Below are 17,015 nucleotides of genomic sequence, written 5' to 3'. Positions count from 1 at the left end.
TAGACAACTTGGACAACCGAGGACTGCACCAACAGGATTAATATTAAATACTCACAAGTTATTACTTGTGAATAACTTGTCAATGACCATAAATAATAAATAATAAAAATTTATCAACAGATAGTAACTACAATTATAAAATAAAAAATGTTAACAATATTAATTGTTATTAACATCACTTTATGTTATAGTTGCTGATTAAAGTTGAGGCCATAAAGGATAACAAAATAAATAAGTGAAATTGTCAATATTTATACAAAATTGATATTTATTGACATTTCAATATCATCCCATCCTTTCTAGGATGTTTTATAAAAATGTAAGTTCTCTTATGTCCCAAAAACAAATTTATTGATATATGTACATATATCTCACGCCTTTCATGAATCTTTTCTTGAGTTTGCATTTATGAACATTGGTTGGAAGAACTTTAAACTTTTAAAACTTTAAGTATAAATAAATGGATTAAAATAATTGGTAGTACTAATTTATACACTGACATGCAAATGAATATGGACAAGACAAACAGGGACAACAAATTGAGTGGAATTCAAGGATATTTCACTTCATTATGTGATTATGGCATCAAACAAAATGACTGAAATCTTAATAATTCTAAAACTACCCTTGATACCCTATTTTCTCCTTGTGTTTTTCTCTCTCTGCATCTCTCTCTCCCTGTCTCTTTCTATTTTTGTGCGCCTCCGTTTTTTTGCTGCAATCAATCGAATTGCATTATTGCATTGCATTTACCAAATGCGGGCAACTCGTTGACAAGACCCGGCTTCCCATTTGGTTGGGGCAGCTTCCTGCATTGATCAGCAATAAAAAAGAGCAAAATAAAATACGAAAAACAAAAACCCGTTGGCCAACGTCATTTGGTGGCATCTTCACGTACCAAAACACAATCTCAATTTCAAGTTTAAATAAGTTATTTTTCTTTTTTTCGATATTTTTGTTTTTTTTTGTTTTATTCATTTTATTGGCAATTTCTTTGCCCTCTTTCGCTTTGGTATTTGTTGTTGTATTGGCCATAGATTTGGTTGAATGGTTTGGTTATATAATAATAATCTCTTTGTTTAAGTTCAAGCTTAATTGCGGCTGACAAATTGATTAATGCATTAATGGAGATTTGAGTGCAGCAACCAAATGCATAATCAAAATTAACATGATTGCCACAGACACAAGACTGAAATCTAAAGACCAAAGACCTTGATTCAAAGTCAAGATCTTGTAGAAATTTTTGCTGCTAATATTTATGTTTATTTAACTCACTTAACTCAATTGCTGGAAGACTTAATGCAAAGTCATTAGGCTTTGTCACTTTCCTCGGGGCAATTGAAAGTATTTAAAGCATAAATATAACAAATAGAGTAGAAAGTATTGCCAAGATTTCTCTACCCACACACACATACACGCTCTATGGGTTGACATAGTTGCTCGAGCAAGCAGAATTAAGATGTGGACAAAACTATCGATTAAATGGGCGCCTAATTGCCCCGCCAAAATATTGCAACGAAACATGCAACCAGCAACAACACAAATTCACCCAAAACATGCGCTGACCCACTTATAATAGTTTTGTTTTTTCTTTCTAACCAAAAAGAGAAAAAAAAACTAATAGTAAATGGCAAAATTAATGCAGCATTTTGTCTAACATAGTTTTAAGAAAAGTTTTTTTGGGCTCTAGTTTTGTGCGTTTATTTTTATACCCTTGCAAAAAGGGTATATTAATTTTGGTCAGAAGTGTGCAACGCATAGAAGGAAGCATCTCCGACCATATAAAGTATATATATTCTTGATCAGCATGCCGAGACGAGTTCATATAGCCATGTCCGTCCGTCCGTCCGTCCGTCCGTCCGTCCGTCTGTCCGTCTGTCCGTCTGTCCGTCCGTCTGGATCAACGCAAACTCCTCCTAGACCGTAGGAGCTACAGAGCTGAAATTTTGCATGTAAGCTTGTATATACTGCAGGCGTTGTATATCTCGGATTCAGCCGGATCGGATCACTATATCATATAGCTCCCATACAAATGGCAAAGTCACGAACAGTGACTTTTCTCAATATCTTCGTTATTTTCTGAGCTATTGTCGTGAAATTTAATATTGGTGAGTTAATTACACATATAAACGACTATGCCAAATTTGATCAAGATCGGGTGACTATATCATATAGCTCCCATAGGAACGATCGGTGGAAAACAGTGACTTTGATCAATATCGTCGTTATTTGCTATGCTAAGATAATAGGCCGTTCTTTCGGAAACAGCTTTTTTAGATAAAACGTTTTTCCACTTTAATGGCTATAGGTAAGGAAAGAGTTACCAAAAAAATTGCAAGGGTATACAAACTTTGACGCGGTCGAAGTTAGCCCCGGCCCTCTGGTTTAACTTAAAGCCAACCAATTTAAAGCCAATTATCAAAGTTGAACCTCATGTTCAACCTTGACCAAAACTCAACAGCATTTAATGAAAATGCGTTTATGGAATGTTTAAATAAACACAAAATACGTACTACTTCCATAGTGGACATGCGCTATTTGTTTTTGTTTATGTTTTTTTTTGTCCGTTTGTTTCGATTTTTTAATATACTTTACACGCATTGAAGTCCCCCCCCCCTTTACCTACCTCTAATTCGATCACAAACCCCTTGAGTTGGGCTGCGCATGAGCAGTGCCAAGAAATTCAATATTCAAAATTCGATTTTCAATGAGCTGAAGTGACACTGACAATCGCAAAGTGTTGTCGATCCATACACGGACCGAGACAGAGAAGAACTATTGATATTTGAAGTTTAAATATTGATTCAAAAACTCAAATCAAATGACAGTTGGCAATCGGAAGCTAAGCTTCAATGATCTGAAGTTTATTCAATTCATTGGGTTTCACTTACCTCAACTTGTGTCCGCAACTTGAAGATGGGTCAGTAAGAGGAGAAGTTCTTGATTTGAATACATATGTGGGAAACTGATTTTGATATTATCACCTTCATCCAATCCTTCAATCCAAGTATTATCTTTGGCATCGTTTATTTCCCTCGACTTTTTGACTAGTTTCGAATTATCTGTTACCGTCGGTCGATCCTGAAATTTCTTTACTAGTTAGTTGTTAAAGGCGAAGCCCTTTACACTAACTCTGAAGGCGCCCAAGGATATTTGAATAAAAAAGTGTAATCTGCAGTGGCAACCTTTGCCGTTCTTGTTTCGCTTCATGTAGTTTGAATTCCCAACTACTTTAAGCGTTGAAGATATGGTATGGCCGTTACAAATCTAGATAGCGAACTCTGCTGATGATAGAACTTGGTGGTTCTTGAAATAGCTCTCCATACATACAACCTGCTCAACTTTTGTGCTGCCTATCATTAAAAATCTTATAAATTAGTAAGATTTATTGACCTCAAGCAGGATAAACCCCAGTTTTGATATACCTTAATAGATACTTTTCCACTTTTTATTCAGTTACTGTAGTTCGATTTTTTCTCTGCAGAAAACTTCGACATATTCGTTGATGAACTAATTAATTAATAATTAATGTCTTCTAGATTTTGTTCAATTTTCTAGTGCCTGGTTAACACTTGTATTGGTACACAAAAATATATAGGCTTAACGATTCTCTAGCTCGACCGCTGTGCTTATTTAACCTCAATAAATAAAACAATAGAAATTACAACAAATTACTTAAAATATTTTTTCCAAATTCGAGATCATAAGAAATAATCTAAGTCTCCTTATAATCTTTCTTTTTTAGTACAATTCTAGGAAGAATAGGTGCCAAGCTAATTAAAATACTTATGGTCAGATTTTACTTAAAGGAAAAACTAAGAGCACTTGGGCCAAAAAGTGAATAGAGTCAACATATAAGGCTATTCGAAGATATTCAAGATCATTCAACGCCTTTACTTCGCCGAGATGCCATGACTTCTCTTCTATGATTCCTGATTTACTGTTAGAAAGAGTTTAACAGACGAAAAAATAATTTGAAAAAAAAATAAAACCAAACAAATGAAAAAACCAGAGGGCCGGGTCTAATGTCGACCGCGTCAAAGTTTTTATATCCTTGCAACTTTTTTGGTAACTCTTTCCTTACCTATGTATAGCCATCAAAATGGAAAAACGTTTTAGCTAAAAAGGCTAATGTTTCCGAAAGAATGGCCTACAATCTTACCATAGGAATGGCAGATGGAGACAACCGAACTTTATAAACTCACCTCGACATACTTTTTCTTTCTTTTTTTTCACACAACAAGTTTTGCCCATTTGCCAAGGGATCACAGAATAAAAGAACTTGAAAGGGTATACAAACTTCAGCATGATCGAATTAGCGTAATTCAGGTTCTCTGGCTATAATTAATTTAGATTATACTTACACAATTCACTCCTTGGTTAGGACATATTTGTATACTGTAAGAGAAATTGAATAGAACGCATTTTGTATTATCTAGATAAGAAAAAGATGTCGCAATTTTTTTGATTGATTTTTTTATTTCTATTTTTTTATATTAAATTGCAGAAAATTAGATTACATTTACATTTGAAGTACAATAAACATTTTTTAAGGCAGACAGCGAACGTCATCTAACAATGAGGCAAGACAGAAAACGGAAATTGTCCACACAAGATTGGGTCCAGAAGTTATGTTTGAAAATTTTTGTTGCTGATATATAAGTTTTTGTTTTTGATTGCATAGTTTTGCCAGTATTCCGTTGATTTTGAGATGAAGTCCAACTTTATTTTGGTCTGATGAGCATCTGGACAGATTTGAGAGAAATACACCCCGACCAGCTCATACTTAAACAATCGTAGACTTCTCTATTGAAATATTTTCCGTTGAGGTGGCTAATTAAGATAAACAAAATATTTGACGATTGCTCATTCTTGTATAATTAAATTGGTTACTTACTTCCAGCTACAATAAGTGTGCCACCAACCACCATACATTTGAGCACAATTAAAACCTTTCCCTTGATCATTATCTTGATCAAAACTGGAAAATTCGATATTTAAATTCCACTTCATAACATCCTTAGCTGTCCCTTTAAACTCTTCCAACGACTCCAACTTATATTTTGTAGTTTCGTTGCCAATTCTAAAATTATCATAGCTAGCAAATTGAAAAGTTCCATCGTGATATCCCAATCGCACGTAAAGTTCATAGGTTTGGGAATTGGTAATACGATGCAAATTCTCGAGACCAATAAAAAATTCTCCCTTCTTATTTCCGAACCCATTACGATACTCAGTCCAAGTTCTATTAAAGTCTACACTGCCATCAAATCGCTTATGAATAACTATCCACCCACCACCCTTTAAATCTCCCTCGCAGACAGCAGAGATCGGATCAATCCCGGGAATTTCAATTTCATGAATTCCCGAAGAGAGGCCTTTGCAACCAGTTTTTGGTATTCTCTTCCCACACTCGGTTAAGTATTCTTTGGTGTGGTTTAATTGTAGGGAATGTTTTTCAACTAAATGATTCGAATCAGTCAACTGAGTTTTAGATTCTTCTAACTTTTTCTGTAAGGATGAAATTTCAGAATTTAATTCTCCAATTTTGTTGCTGGAATTCTTTTCCTTAATCTGATATTCTTTAAATTCCTTGTTTTTCGACTCGAGGTCTTTAACTGCTTTGTCTAAATCTAATTTTTGGGTCGCTAAGTTGTCTTTTAGATTCTCTATTTCTGTTTTTCTATTTCTTTGTTCAGCTAAGCTTTCTTCCTTATCTTTTGCTGCTTGGCGTTGAACATTTCTTAAATTCTCTTTCAATTCTTCTACTTGTCTCTTATAATTGTCTATCTCAGTTTGAGATTTGGCTTTCTCTTCCACCTCTTTCTGCCTGAATGAGTTTATGATAAAATCGTTAATATTAGCTATCTGTATATTCTGTTGATCAATTTTACTTTGCAAATTCTCAACTGCTTTGCTCAGCTGACTATTTTCACTCCCTGAATGATTCTCTTCGAGTATTTTGATTTTTTCCTTCAGCTCAATAATATAAGCTAGACCGAGTTTCATGGACCTATGGCAATAAGAGGCACACAAATCTTCCTCTTCACTGGAGAATCCACACTCCTATGTAAACAGATTTATCAATTAGATTGAACTTCACTTTGCACTATTCACCTGTCCACTCACCCCGTGATCATCCATTAGGTGAAGAGATTCAGAGATAACATGCTGAACACCAAGAACAAGGAAGAGGCCAACAAGTGGGAGGACACTTTTCCTTCTCATTTTGGAATTTATTCCAGAATATATACAAATTGGGATTTGTTAATGTTTAATTTAATTAACACTTGCGACTGAGATTATGTCTCTGAGAGCAATGATTTAATTTTGAAATATTCATTGAATTATATATTTATACCCTTGCAGAGGGTATTATAAAATTGGTCAGATGTTTGTAACGCACAGAAGGAGACTTTTCCGACCCCATAAAGTATATATATTCTTGATCAGCATGAGAAGCTGAGTTGATATAGCCATGTCCGTCCGTCCGTCTGTGCGAATGCGTTTTACTCAGCCGTCTTAAGAGCTATCGGGCTGAAATTTTTTTTCGGTGTTGTTTATTACCCGGGAAAAATAAAGTATGAATAAAATTATTATTACCAAGGACTGCAAGGGTATATAAACTTCGGCATAGCCGATGTTAGCTTCTTTAATATTTTTTTCGGATTGTATTGTCGTTTGTCGCGATAAGAATTTATTCCTTACTTAGTGCAAAATCTATTTTAGTTCAATTATGTGTTTGCACTTTGACATTAACTAAGACGATAAGGTTGTGTACGAAAATATTAAAACAATTCTTTGTTATCTCTTATTTATATACTTATATGTATATGGGCATTTCCAAAATCACTCACACGACTTTCGAAAGCAGAATAAAATTTAATATGTGAACTAAATCAAAGAAAATCAAATTTTTTGCAATTTATCAATAATAATTTTTATACCATGCAGAAAATAACGAAGTTATTGAGAAAAGTCACTGTTCGTTTGTATATGCAAAATTTCAGCTCTGTAGCAAGGTCTAGGTCTAGTCTACGAGGAGTTTGCGTTGATCCAGACGGACTGACGGACATGGCTATATGAACTCGTCTCGTCATGCTGATCAAGAATATATATACTTTATATGGTCGGAGATGCTTCCTTCTATGCGTTGCACAATTCTGACCAAAATTAATATACCCTTTTTGCAAGGGTATAAAGATATTGGCATTGTGAGAATGAAAGATATATATATGTTTAATTTTTGACTTCAAAAACTGTTTATGAGAGCTTGTAATTTTTTATTGAAAGTAATCTTAGTGAACCATGAGAATCCAGCTGACATAAATTTGCTATAATAAATTTTGTAATTTGTTTAAATAGTAAATGAAGTAAGTAAGTCGTCTCGCCGACTTGGGTATACCATACACCAGTTGAAACAAATATTTAGAATTTCGAAAACCAAATGTATGTCTACTAAATTGTTTTAACATGCCTCATACCATTTGCTATCTCGCTCACTCTACAAACACACAAGCACTCTAGCGCCGCCACTAGCCAACGGCCAATTCTGCCCTTATGGACAACATATTAAAATATATGTATTCTGCGCGCATACTAAGCCAATATACATACTAAATTTGGTGAGTTTAGCTTTGTTAGTTTTCGAGAAAATCAGTTTTGTTTAATTTTCGGGGGCGGAAATGGGCGTGGCAAAATTTTTAAATAGTCAATATCTGCGCGTCTATTAGGCTAACTTACATACTAAATTTAATGTCGGTAGCTTTCATAGTTTTTAAGAAAATCAGAGTTATGTAAATTCCGGGGGCGGAAGGGGGCGTGGCAAAAAGTTGGAACAATTATTTTCTGCGCGCTAACTAAACGAGTATATGTATAAACCAAATTTGATGTTTCTATCTGCTATACTTTTTAAGAAAAACAGTTTTATGTAAATTCTGGGGACGGAAGGGGGCGTGGCAAAAATTTGAAACAAACTCGATAAGCGTACATACTACACGAGACTGCATACCAAATTTGGTGGCTCTAGCTCTTATAGTCTCCGAGATCTAGGTGTTCATACGGACGGACGGACGGACGGACGGACGGACAGACGGACATGGCTAGATCGACTCGGTTTTTGATCCTGATCAAGAATATATATACTTTGTGGGGTAGGAGATGCTTCCTTCTGCCTGTTACATACATTTTGGCGACTTTAATATACCATTTCACCCTATGGGTGTATGGTATAAAAATTGTTGTGAAACTTTTATTGTTTTCTAATCCACTATTTAATATTACATTTTATAGATAAATAAAAATGAATATTTATGTTAACTTAACTTTTATCCATTTTTTATTAGGTAATCAAAATTGAATGCTTAACTGGATGGAATGCACATAAAACTCAATCCTAATCCTACTGCTTTGTGTATTTTTTATATATAAAATATATAGATAAAAATAATCAATTCAATATTAAAATAATATATCTAAAGCAATTTTACTGTTATATGTTATGTTATTGTTATTAAATGTCAAGTCGTAAGTTTTAACTTCAGAAACAAAAGATATTCGCCAATTCAAAGAAAATTGAATTAATGATTTTCATATAATGGCCAAAAGTTCATTGAATAAGCTTTTCCTAAGTATTTTTATTTTTGCAAACAAAATGTGTGAAGCAATTATATTCCAAACAGCAATCCATTTCATCGAAAAATGTTTTTTTTTTTTAAACGGTCTTCAAAGATACATCTTCTAATTCTGAACCGATTTTTAATGAAATTGCCTCCTCTCTAGTACCGACTTAAATCTCCCTCTCTCTCTCTCTCTCTGACTCTGTATGAGGTCAGTACCAGACCTCCTTGGTTTCATAAAGAATTTGAAGCACACTTTCAGGCTTGAGCAGTATTTTGCTTAGCCTAACATGTAGATAACACCTAATAACCTTTGATTGCCAACTACGCATAACTAGAAAGTCACATATTTGCACAAGTGGTTGATATTTTTGGCAAAGCCAATGGCTTATACTAACCAATGTCATCTGCCAGTGTCAATCTCTACGTCTCGTTTTTTTTTTTTTGGGTATAAAAGACTCCAGCCCAAAGCGGAAATAAGTACAAACCGTAATCGAAATTCAACCGCAAAGCCGCTGCAAAATGAGAATTACTTTGAGTCTGTCTGCTCTGATGTTGGTCCTGTTGGCCGTATCCGTTTCTGGCTACAGCAGCTCCTCCGGCGCCAAGATTTGCGTCATTAATAACTGCAATTACAACTCAACGACGAATGCTTGTGGTCGGTATGGACGCTCCAATCTGTGTCGACGCTTCACCAACAGTTGCCAATTGCGTTACGAGGCCTGCATCAGTTCGCCCAGCTACACCGCAGTGGCCCTTAGCAAATGCACCAACATCAAAGTGGGTTATCGTCGCGCATGTTATGGTTCGTCATCATCGTCATCGTACTCCTCCTCCAGCTCGAATGTTGTACCCATTATCATACGTAGGGGTTGAGTCTGTTCAAAATTTGTTAAAGTTTCATTTGAATAAAAGTTGAAAAATTTATATTAAACACAATTAATGAAGGTCATCATATGTATGTACATATATGAAATCTGTATCCAGATGTTGAAGCATTTTCAGTTTTAAAGTTTGAAATTCTTTATTTTCAAGCTTATAGCGACAATAGAGCAGGAAAATTTGTTTTTTGGCAATTTACTCAGCTGTTAATCATCATTTTTTGAAGTTGTTTTGCAAAAATTTAGATCATGTTGTGTTTGCCAAACAAATACACATCCCAAAAGCAATATAAGACTTGAAGTTCCGTAATCCAACTTTAGTTTTAGTGGAAAAATACAATGAAAGCATTGCCAATTGTCTGTGTGACGTTGCTCGTGTTGCTGGTCTTTGCCAATTTCAGCAGTGGCAGCAGCGATTCCAGTGTCGGGTTAGCAAATAGAGCAACAAAATCTAAAAAAAATACTAACAAGGCCTTTCGCAGGGCCTGCAAGCTAAAAGTGAGAAATTCGTGTTCATCTGGATCAACAAGTTGTGGCCGGTTTGGGCGATCACGTGCCTATATATGTCAGCTCTTCAAAAACGATTGTCAGCGACAACTAACCAATTGTGAAGGAGAAAATAGTAAGTACGAAATACTCAAAAGAGACAATTGATCGTGAAAATGTTGTACTTATTTGTCGCCTAGAATACCATCGAGTCTCACGGAAAATGTGCACTGGAATGTCTGTGGGAAAGCAATCGTCATGTGGTGGTCCTTCCTCATCAACAAACTCCTCCAACACACGCATCGTGTATGACTGAAAATGTTTCTTAAATGGGTTTTGCGCAAAATAAATATCTCGATGCATAAACATGAATCATTTATTGTGTTTAAAGTATGATAAAAATTATGATGGTATTAAGTATGGCAAATACCATCTGAAAATTAAGTGCTGTCGTTCTTATACGGTAATTTTGATCGTGTTTATGTAATTTGGAGAACACATATTGGTCTGGGAGACATGGTATTTGTTCATAGTATTTGAGTTCTAGTATCTTTTCGAAACCAGAATTTTCAAACTTTATTTTAAACTTATATTTAAAACAAACCAATTCCAAGTGACTGAGTATAGTTCTAAACACTCTATCTGTAAAGAAAATGCCTTAAGTTAGGTAAAAACTTTTCGCTATGACGTAACAAAACTTTCCAAGAAAGGTAAAGATAATTTGATTTTAAACACAATTTTGTATTATTATTATTATTGTTATTATTAAAGTATAGGATATAGTTATAAACTATTAACCTAACTATATTTTATAAGCACTGGCAACTAAGGCCTTCGGCGTAGACGAAAACATCCATACACCAACCTGGGATTCGAACCCGGATCCTCGTTGTTCAGTCGACTAAATGACTGGACAGGACTGAGGACATCTCATCTACCGAGGACTGCGGTTTTTTTATTATTTAGATTATCTAATCAAAAGAAGATAAAAAACATATTTGTATTGCCGTCTGGTTAAACTTACAAGAGGAAATAAAAGGAGTAAATATTAAAATTGTAATTTCAGCACTAAACCTTTAACGGGATATAGAGTTTGGATGTTGATCCAGGCGGAATGGCAGATGGGCAGACAAGCGAACTTTATGAACTCACCTCGTCATACTTTTTCTTTCGACACAACAAGTTTTGCCCATTTGCCAAGGGATCACAGAATATAAGAACTTGAAAGGGTATACAAACTTCAGCATGATCGAATTAGCGTAATTCAGGTTCTCTGGCTATAATTAATTTAGATTATACTTGCACAATTCACTCCTTGGTTAGGACATATTTGTATACTGAAAGAGAAATTGGATAGACCTTGTTTTATATTATCTAGATAAGAAAAAGATGTCGCCATTTTTTTTGATTGAGTTTTTTATTTCTATTTTTTTATATTAAATTGCAGAAAATTAGATTATGTTTACATTTGAACTACAATAAACATTTTTTTAGGCAGACAGCGAGTGTCATCTAACAATGAGAAAAGGGAAATTGTCCACTCAAGATTGGATCCGTGCAGAAGTTATGTTTGAAAATTATTTGTTTTGTTGCTGAAATATCAATTTTTTTTTTTTTTTGATGCATAGTTTTGCCAGATTTTTGTTGATTCCGAAGTCCAACTTTATTTTGGTCGGATAAGCATCTGGACCGATTTGAGAGGAGTCCAGCCCCACCAGCTCATACTTGATCTATCATCGACTTCTCTATTGAAATATTTTCCGTTGAGGTGGCTAATTAAGATAAACAAAATATTTGACGATTGTTAATTCTTGTATAATTAAATTGGTTACTTACATCAAGCCACAATTACTATGCCACCAGCCTCCATACCTTTGAGCACAATTAAAACCTTCCCGTTGATCATTATCTTGATCAAAACTGGAAAATGCTTGATTTAAACTGAACTTCATAGCATTCTTAGCTGTTCCTTTAAACTCTCCCAACGACTCCAACTTATATTTCGTAGTTTCGTTGCCAATTCTAAAATTATCATAGCTAGCAAATTGAAAAGTTCCATCGTGATATCCCAATCGCACGTAAAGTTCATAGGTTTGGGAATTGGTAATACGATGCAAATTCTCGAGACCAATAAAAAATTCTCCCTTCTTATTTCCGAACCCATTACGATACTCAGTCCAAGTTCTATTAAAGTCTACACTGCCATCAAATCGCTTATGAATAACTATCCACCCACCACCCTTTAAATCTCCCTCGCAGACAGCAGAGATCGGATCAATCCCGGGAATTTCAATTTCATGAATTCCCGAAGAGAGGCCTTTGCAACCAGTTTTTGGTATTCTCTTCCCACACTCGGTTAAGTATTCTTTGGTGTGGTTTAATTGTAGGGAATGTTTTTCAACTAAATGATTCGAATCAGTCAACTGAGTTTTAGATTCTTCTAACTTTTTCTGTAAGGATGAAATTTCAGAATTTAATTCTCCAATTTTGTTGCTGGAATTCTTTTCCTTAATCTGATATTCTTTAAATTCCTTGTTTTTCGACTCGAGGTCTTTAACTGCTTTGTCTAAATCTAATTTTTGGGTCGCTAAGTTGTCTTTTAGATTCTCTATTTCTGTTTTTCTATTTCTTTGTTCAGCTAAGCTTTCTTCCTTATCTTTTGCTGCTTGGCGTTGAACATTTCTTAAATTCTCTTTCAATTCTTCTACTTGTCTCTTATAATTGTCTATCTCAGTTTGAGATTTGGCTTTCTCTTCCACCTCTTTCTGCCTGAATGAGTTTATGATAAAATCGTTAATATTAGCTATCTGTATATTCTGTTGATCAATTTTACTTTGCAAATTCTCAACTGCTTTGCTCAGCTGACTATTTTCACTCCCTGAATGATTCTCTTCGAGTATTTTGATTTTTTCCTTCAGCTCAATAATATAAGCTAGACCGAGTTTCATGGACCTATGGCAATAAGAGGCACACAAATCTTCCTCTTCACTGGAGAATCCACACTCCTATGTAAACAGATTTATCAATTAGATTGAACTTCACTTTGCACTATTCACCTGTCCACTCACCCCGTGATCATCCATTAGGTGAAGAGATTCAGAGATAACATGCTGAACACCAAGAACAAGGAAGAGGCCAACAAGTGGGAGGACACTTTTCCTTCTCATTTTGGAATTTATTCCAGAATATATACAAATTGGGATTTGTTAATGTTTAATTTAATTAACACTTGCGACTGAGATTATGTCTCTGAGAGCAATGATTTAATTTTGAAATATTCATTGAATTATATATTTATACCCTTGCAGAGGGTATTATAAAATTGGTCAGATGTTTGTAACGCACAGAAGGAGACTTTTCCGACCCCATAAAGTATATATATTCTTGATCAGCATGAGAAGCTGAGTTGATATAGCCATGTCCGTCCGTCCGTCTGTGCGAATGCGTTTTACTCAGCCGTCTTAAGAGCTATCGGGCTGAAATTTTTTTTCGGTGTTGTTTATTACCCGGGAAAAATAAAGTATGAATAAAATTATTATTACCAAGGACTGCAAGGGTATATAAACTTCGGCATAGCCGATGTTAGCTTCTTTAATATTTTTTTCGGATTGTATTGTCGTTTGTCGCGATAAGAATTTATTCCTTACTTAGTGCAAAATCTATTTTAGTTCAATTATGTGTTTGCACTTTGACATTAACTAAGACGATAAGGTTGTGTACGAAAATATTAAAACAATTCTTTGTTATCTCTTATTTATATACTTATATGTATATGGGCATTTCCGAAATCACTCACGCGTCTTTCGAAAGCAGAATAAAATGTAATATGTAAAATAAATCAGAGAAAATCAAATTTTTTACAATTCATCAATTATAATTTTTATACCATGCAGAAAATAACGAAGTTATTGGGAAAAGTCACTGTTCGTTTGTATATGCAAAATTTCAGCTCTGTAGCAAGGTCTAGGTCTAGTCTAGGAGGAGTTTGCGTTGATCCAGACGGACTGACGGACATGGCTATATGAACTCGTCTCGTCATGCTGATCAAGAATATATATACTTTATATGGTCGGAGATGCTTCCTTCTATGCGTTGCACAATTCTGACCAAAATTAATATACCCTTTTTGTAAATTATTAGAAAACTTTTTAGTCTTTCACAGATTTTCTAAATATAATCCGATTTGAAGAATATTTAAGATTTATCAATTAATAATTATGAATATTGATTAATTTTTTAAGTCAAGGAATGGAAATGATTTGAAATAACATATCGGTCGTGTTTAAATATTTCGTTTTTCGCTACGTCCATAGAAATCACGTACAAAATGTTACAAATGGAAAATCCATTATTTTTAGGGTATTATAAAATTGGTTAGATGTTTGTAACGCACGGAAGGAGACGTTTTCGACCCCATAAAGTACATATATTCTTGATCAGCATGAGAAGCTGAGTCGATATAACCATGTCCGTCTGTCCGTCCGTCCGCTTGTGCAAATCAACTTCACGCCGCCATCTTAAGAGCTATCGGAATGAAACTTGATATTTGAGCTACTTATAGCCCGGAGCAGATAAAGTATGAAAATTGTCAGGATCGGATAACTATATCATATAGCTCTAGAAGAAACATTTTCATAAAAATTTAAGTATCCCCATGAAATTTACTAATATTATAGTTTTGGATATAAAACATCAGATCCCGAATTTCAATCAGATCGGATAAATGTAACACAAGTTACAGTCAATATAAATCGGCTCTACTACGTCATTGCTTGAAACCCAGAGCAGATGAGCACACAAAAATTTGTCACTGCACAAAGTCCAATTTGACTGTAATTTCGCTAGTCTTTTTTTGAAACATATTTTTGAAAATTTGTAATATAAATATGAAAATTTGATACTGGCCGTGTGATATTAACTTAAAAGTAGGTTCAACCATCAATTCAGCCAACATCATTTTTACCAACAATGAAGTAGAAAGTTGCGTTTTCTAATTAATTTACATTCATCTATGTATTAGGACGTAACATTCCGTACTTGTAATTGGGAGAATACTCCACAACTGTCTACAACTACAACATCAATCGTATGAATTAAAAAAGTTAACGATCAATATACTTTAAATGCATTATCCTTAATCATTCATTTTGTCGGCAAAGATTTAGTCGCCTACAAGAAATGCGGAAAGAAGAGTAAAATTTTTTTTTGGAAATTCTAGTAAAATTCTTAATAAATTTTAGTTGTTTTTAAAGCAAGAAAAAAACAATCTGTCCCAATGTCTATTATTAAACCATTCAATTTAAGGCTTCTAGCCCAAAAGTATGCTATTATTAGATCTTAACAATAAAGTCTTGCATCTCTTGTCACGTTTCAAAACTTTTGCCTTGTTTACACAATTGTGATAAGACATTCAAAAGTTTCTCGTCTTGTTATGAGCAAATGCCAGAGAAAGGAAATTGGCAAATAATGCTAAATATATATTTACAAATAAAAAGATAGATCTTTCAAGGTCTCCGGCAACACAAAAGATCATGGGCTATAAAAGGCAGAGTGAAATCGCCAAATTGACTGAGTTATAAAAAGAAATGCGTTATTTCCTGGTGCTACTTCTGATAGTTGCTCTCATCGCCGTGGCCACTGAGGCTCAACAGCGCAACCGAAGGCAACAACAACGTGCTGTGCGCACGAGAGCGCTAACCAAAAGTCGTACCAAGTCTTCGACGGCAAAAAAAGGAAACAATTTGAGAACACGGAATGCCAATACCAATACCAATACCAATACCAATGGGAAGAGTGTTAGTGCTCGGACCACAAAAGGTCGATCTGCACGGGTCTATAGCAGTTCCAGTAGTACTTCCAGTACCCCATCTGCCCGTTGTGTGATCTATACCCGAAATTGCAATGTCGATTCCTATGTGTGTGCCCGTTGGAGCTTGACAAGGAAGTGTCATCTTTATAGGAATCGCTGCCGTCTAGAGAGAGTTAATTGTCTAAATACCAAGTCAAGTGAGTATTTATGATTTCATGTACATCATGTATTATCTTATTTAATATGCGATTAATCGACAGGTTGGAATCAAGTGGGCATTAACAATTGTTCGAGTCTAGCTGTAAATGGAACTGGAACATGTACAAGTACTTTCTCAACTTCCACATCATCATCATCGTCCTCGAGCAGCAGTCCTTGGTCAAGCATTCTCTCATCCATATTGGGAACAACGTATTCGTCAAGTTCAACTTCAAATGTTAGGCCTATTATCATAAGAACCGGTTAGCTGGTTCTTTTGCATTTGTAATAAATCAAAAAATTTTCAGTGAATATTTAAATTCCGTTTTACTGGCTTAGTCTCTTTTCTATGCCTTGCGGCTTGTTTGAATTCTAATTGCATCCGCAAGGCGTTCAGCAATTCACATCCGCAGCAGCGCCATAAATTTACAAACTGCAACTGTGTGTGTGTGTTTATGTATGTATGCTGGCTATAATTTTTGCTCAGTTTTTGTATTTTTTGTTCGCTGCGTTTTGCCTTGAAAATGTGCAATTTATGGTAAATTTGCTTTCATGTATGCGAATTGCAATTAAAACAAGAAAGATGAGAAAAAAGAAAACTGCTCTCTCATACCCATACAGGATTTTAGCGAACAAAACAACATAGCATATATCAGGGCGCAACTACGTGATGTAATTGTAAAAGGGTGTGTGTCCATGTGTGTGTGTGTGTGTATGTAGAACAATGCCACATAAAGGTGCACGTACGACGAGTTGCAAACCCCAAAGTGATAAAAAATGTCTAATTGTTCGTTTAGTTATAGATTCAGCGATAAAACGTAAATGATCAAAGTTTCAGAAAAACGGATTTCAGTTTGATGAACGTGTCATAAATGCAAAAAGAAAACGTTTTATTAACAATAAATAAATCTTGCAATCATATGTTATATTAAATATTGCTATTTTAGTTTATGTACAAGTTGCACCAGTTTGGCCAACAGAAATCGCATTAGTTGTGCATATTGTGGATGCAACTACCTCCCC

At 34.8% G+C, this 17,015-nt stretch overlaps 4 protein-coding genes across 4 annotated transcripts; 2 read left to right on the top strand and 2 right to left on the bottom strand.

The window, feature by feature from the left end:
• Positions 1-4,966: 4,966 nt before the first annotated feature.
• On the bottom strand, positions 4,967-6,229 carry LOC111518746 (angiopoietin-1-like). The gene is made up of 3 exons (XM_047009579.1): positions 6,130-6,229; positions 5,048-6,066; positions 4,967-4,970 (listed from the first exon to the last, which is right to left on the bottom strand). The coding sequence occupies exons 1-3, from the start codon at positions 6,226-6,228 to the stop codon at positions 4,967-4,969; spliced, it is 1,122 nt and encodes a 373-aa protein (XP_046865535.1). The 5' UTR covers position 6,229.
• A 2,911-nt stretch (positions 6,230-9,140) lies between these two features.
• LOC6643438 lies at positions 9,141-9,494 on the top strand. Its single transcript, XM_002066062.1, has one exon. The coding sequence runs from the start codon at positions 9,141-9,143 to the stop codon at positions 9,492-9,494; it is 354 nt and encodes a 117-aa protein (XP_002066098.1).
• Positions 9,495-11,874: 2,380 nt separating this feature from the next.
• On the bottom strand, positions 11,875-13,153 carry LOC111518747 (fibrinogen-like protein 1; the record flags this gene model as incomplete). The annotated part of the gene is made up of 2 exons (XM_023176361.2): positions 13,054-13,153; positions 11,875-12,990 (listed from the first exon to the last, which is right to left on the bottom strand). Coding segments are annotated over exons 1-2 (1,215 nt in total), but the record flags the coding sequence as incomplete, so codon positions are not given.
• Positions 13,154-15,543: 2,390 nt separating this feature from the next.
• On the top strand, positions 15,544-16,260 carry LOC6643439 (uncharacterized protein DDB_G0271670). The gene is made up of 2 exons (XM_002066063.3): positions 15,544-15,991; positions 16,055-16,260. Exons 1-2 carry the CDS (start codon positions 15,571-15,573, stop codon positions 16,258-16,260), a joined length of 627 nt encoding a protein of 208 aa, XP_002066099.2. The 5' UTR covers positions 15,544-15,570.
• The last annotated feature ends 755 nt before the right edge of the window (positions 16,261-17,015 follow it).

Source organism: Drosophila willistoni, assembly GCF_018902025.1.
Source record: "Drosophila willistoni isolate 14030-0811.24 chromosome 2L unlocalized genomic scaffold, UCI_dwil_1.1 Seg168, whole genome shotgun sequence".
In the NCBI taxonomy this organism is placed as follows: Eukaryota; Metazoa; Arthropoda; class Insecta; order Diptera; family Drosophilidae; genus Drosophila; species Drosophila willistoni.
The sequence above is the reverse complement of the archived record's forward strand: the minus strand, read 5'-3'. Positions and strand labels throughout refer to the sequence as shown.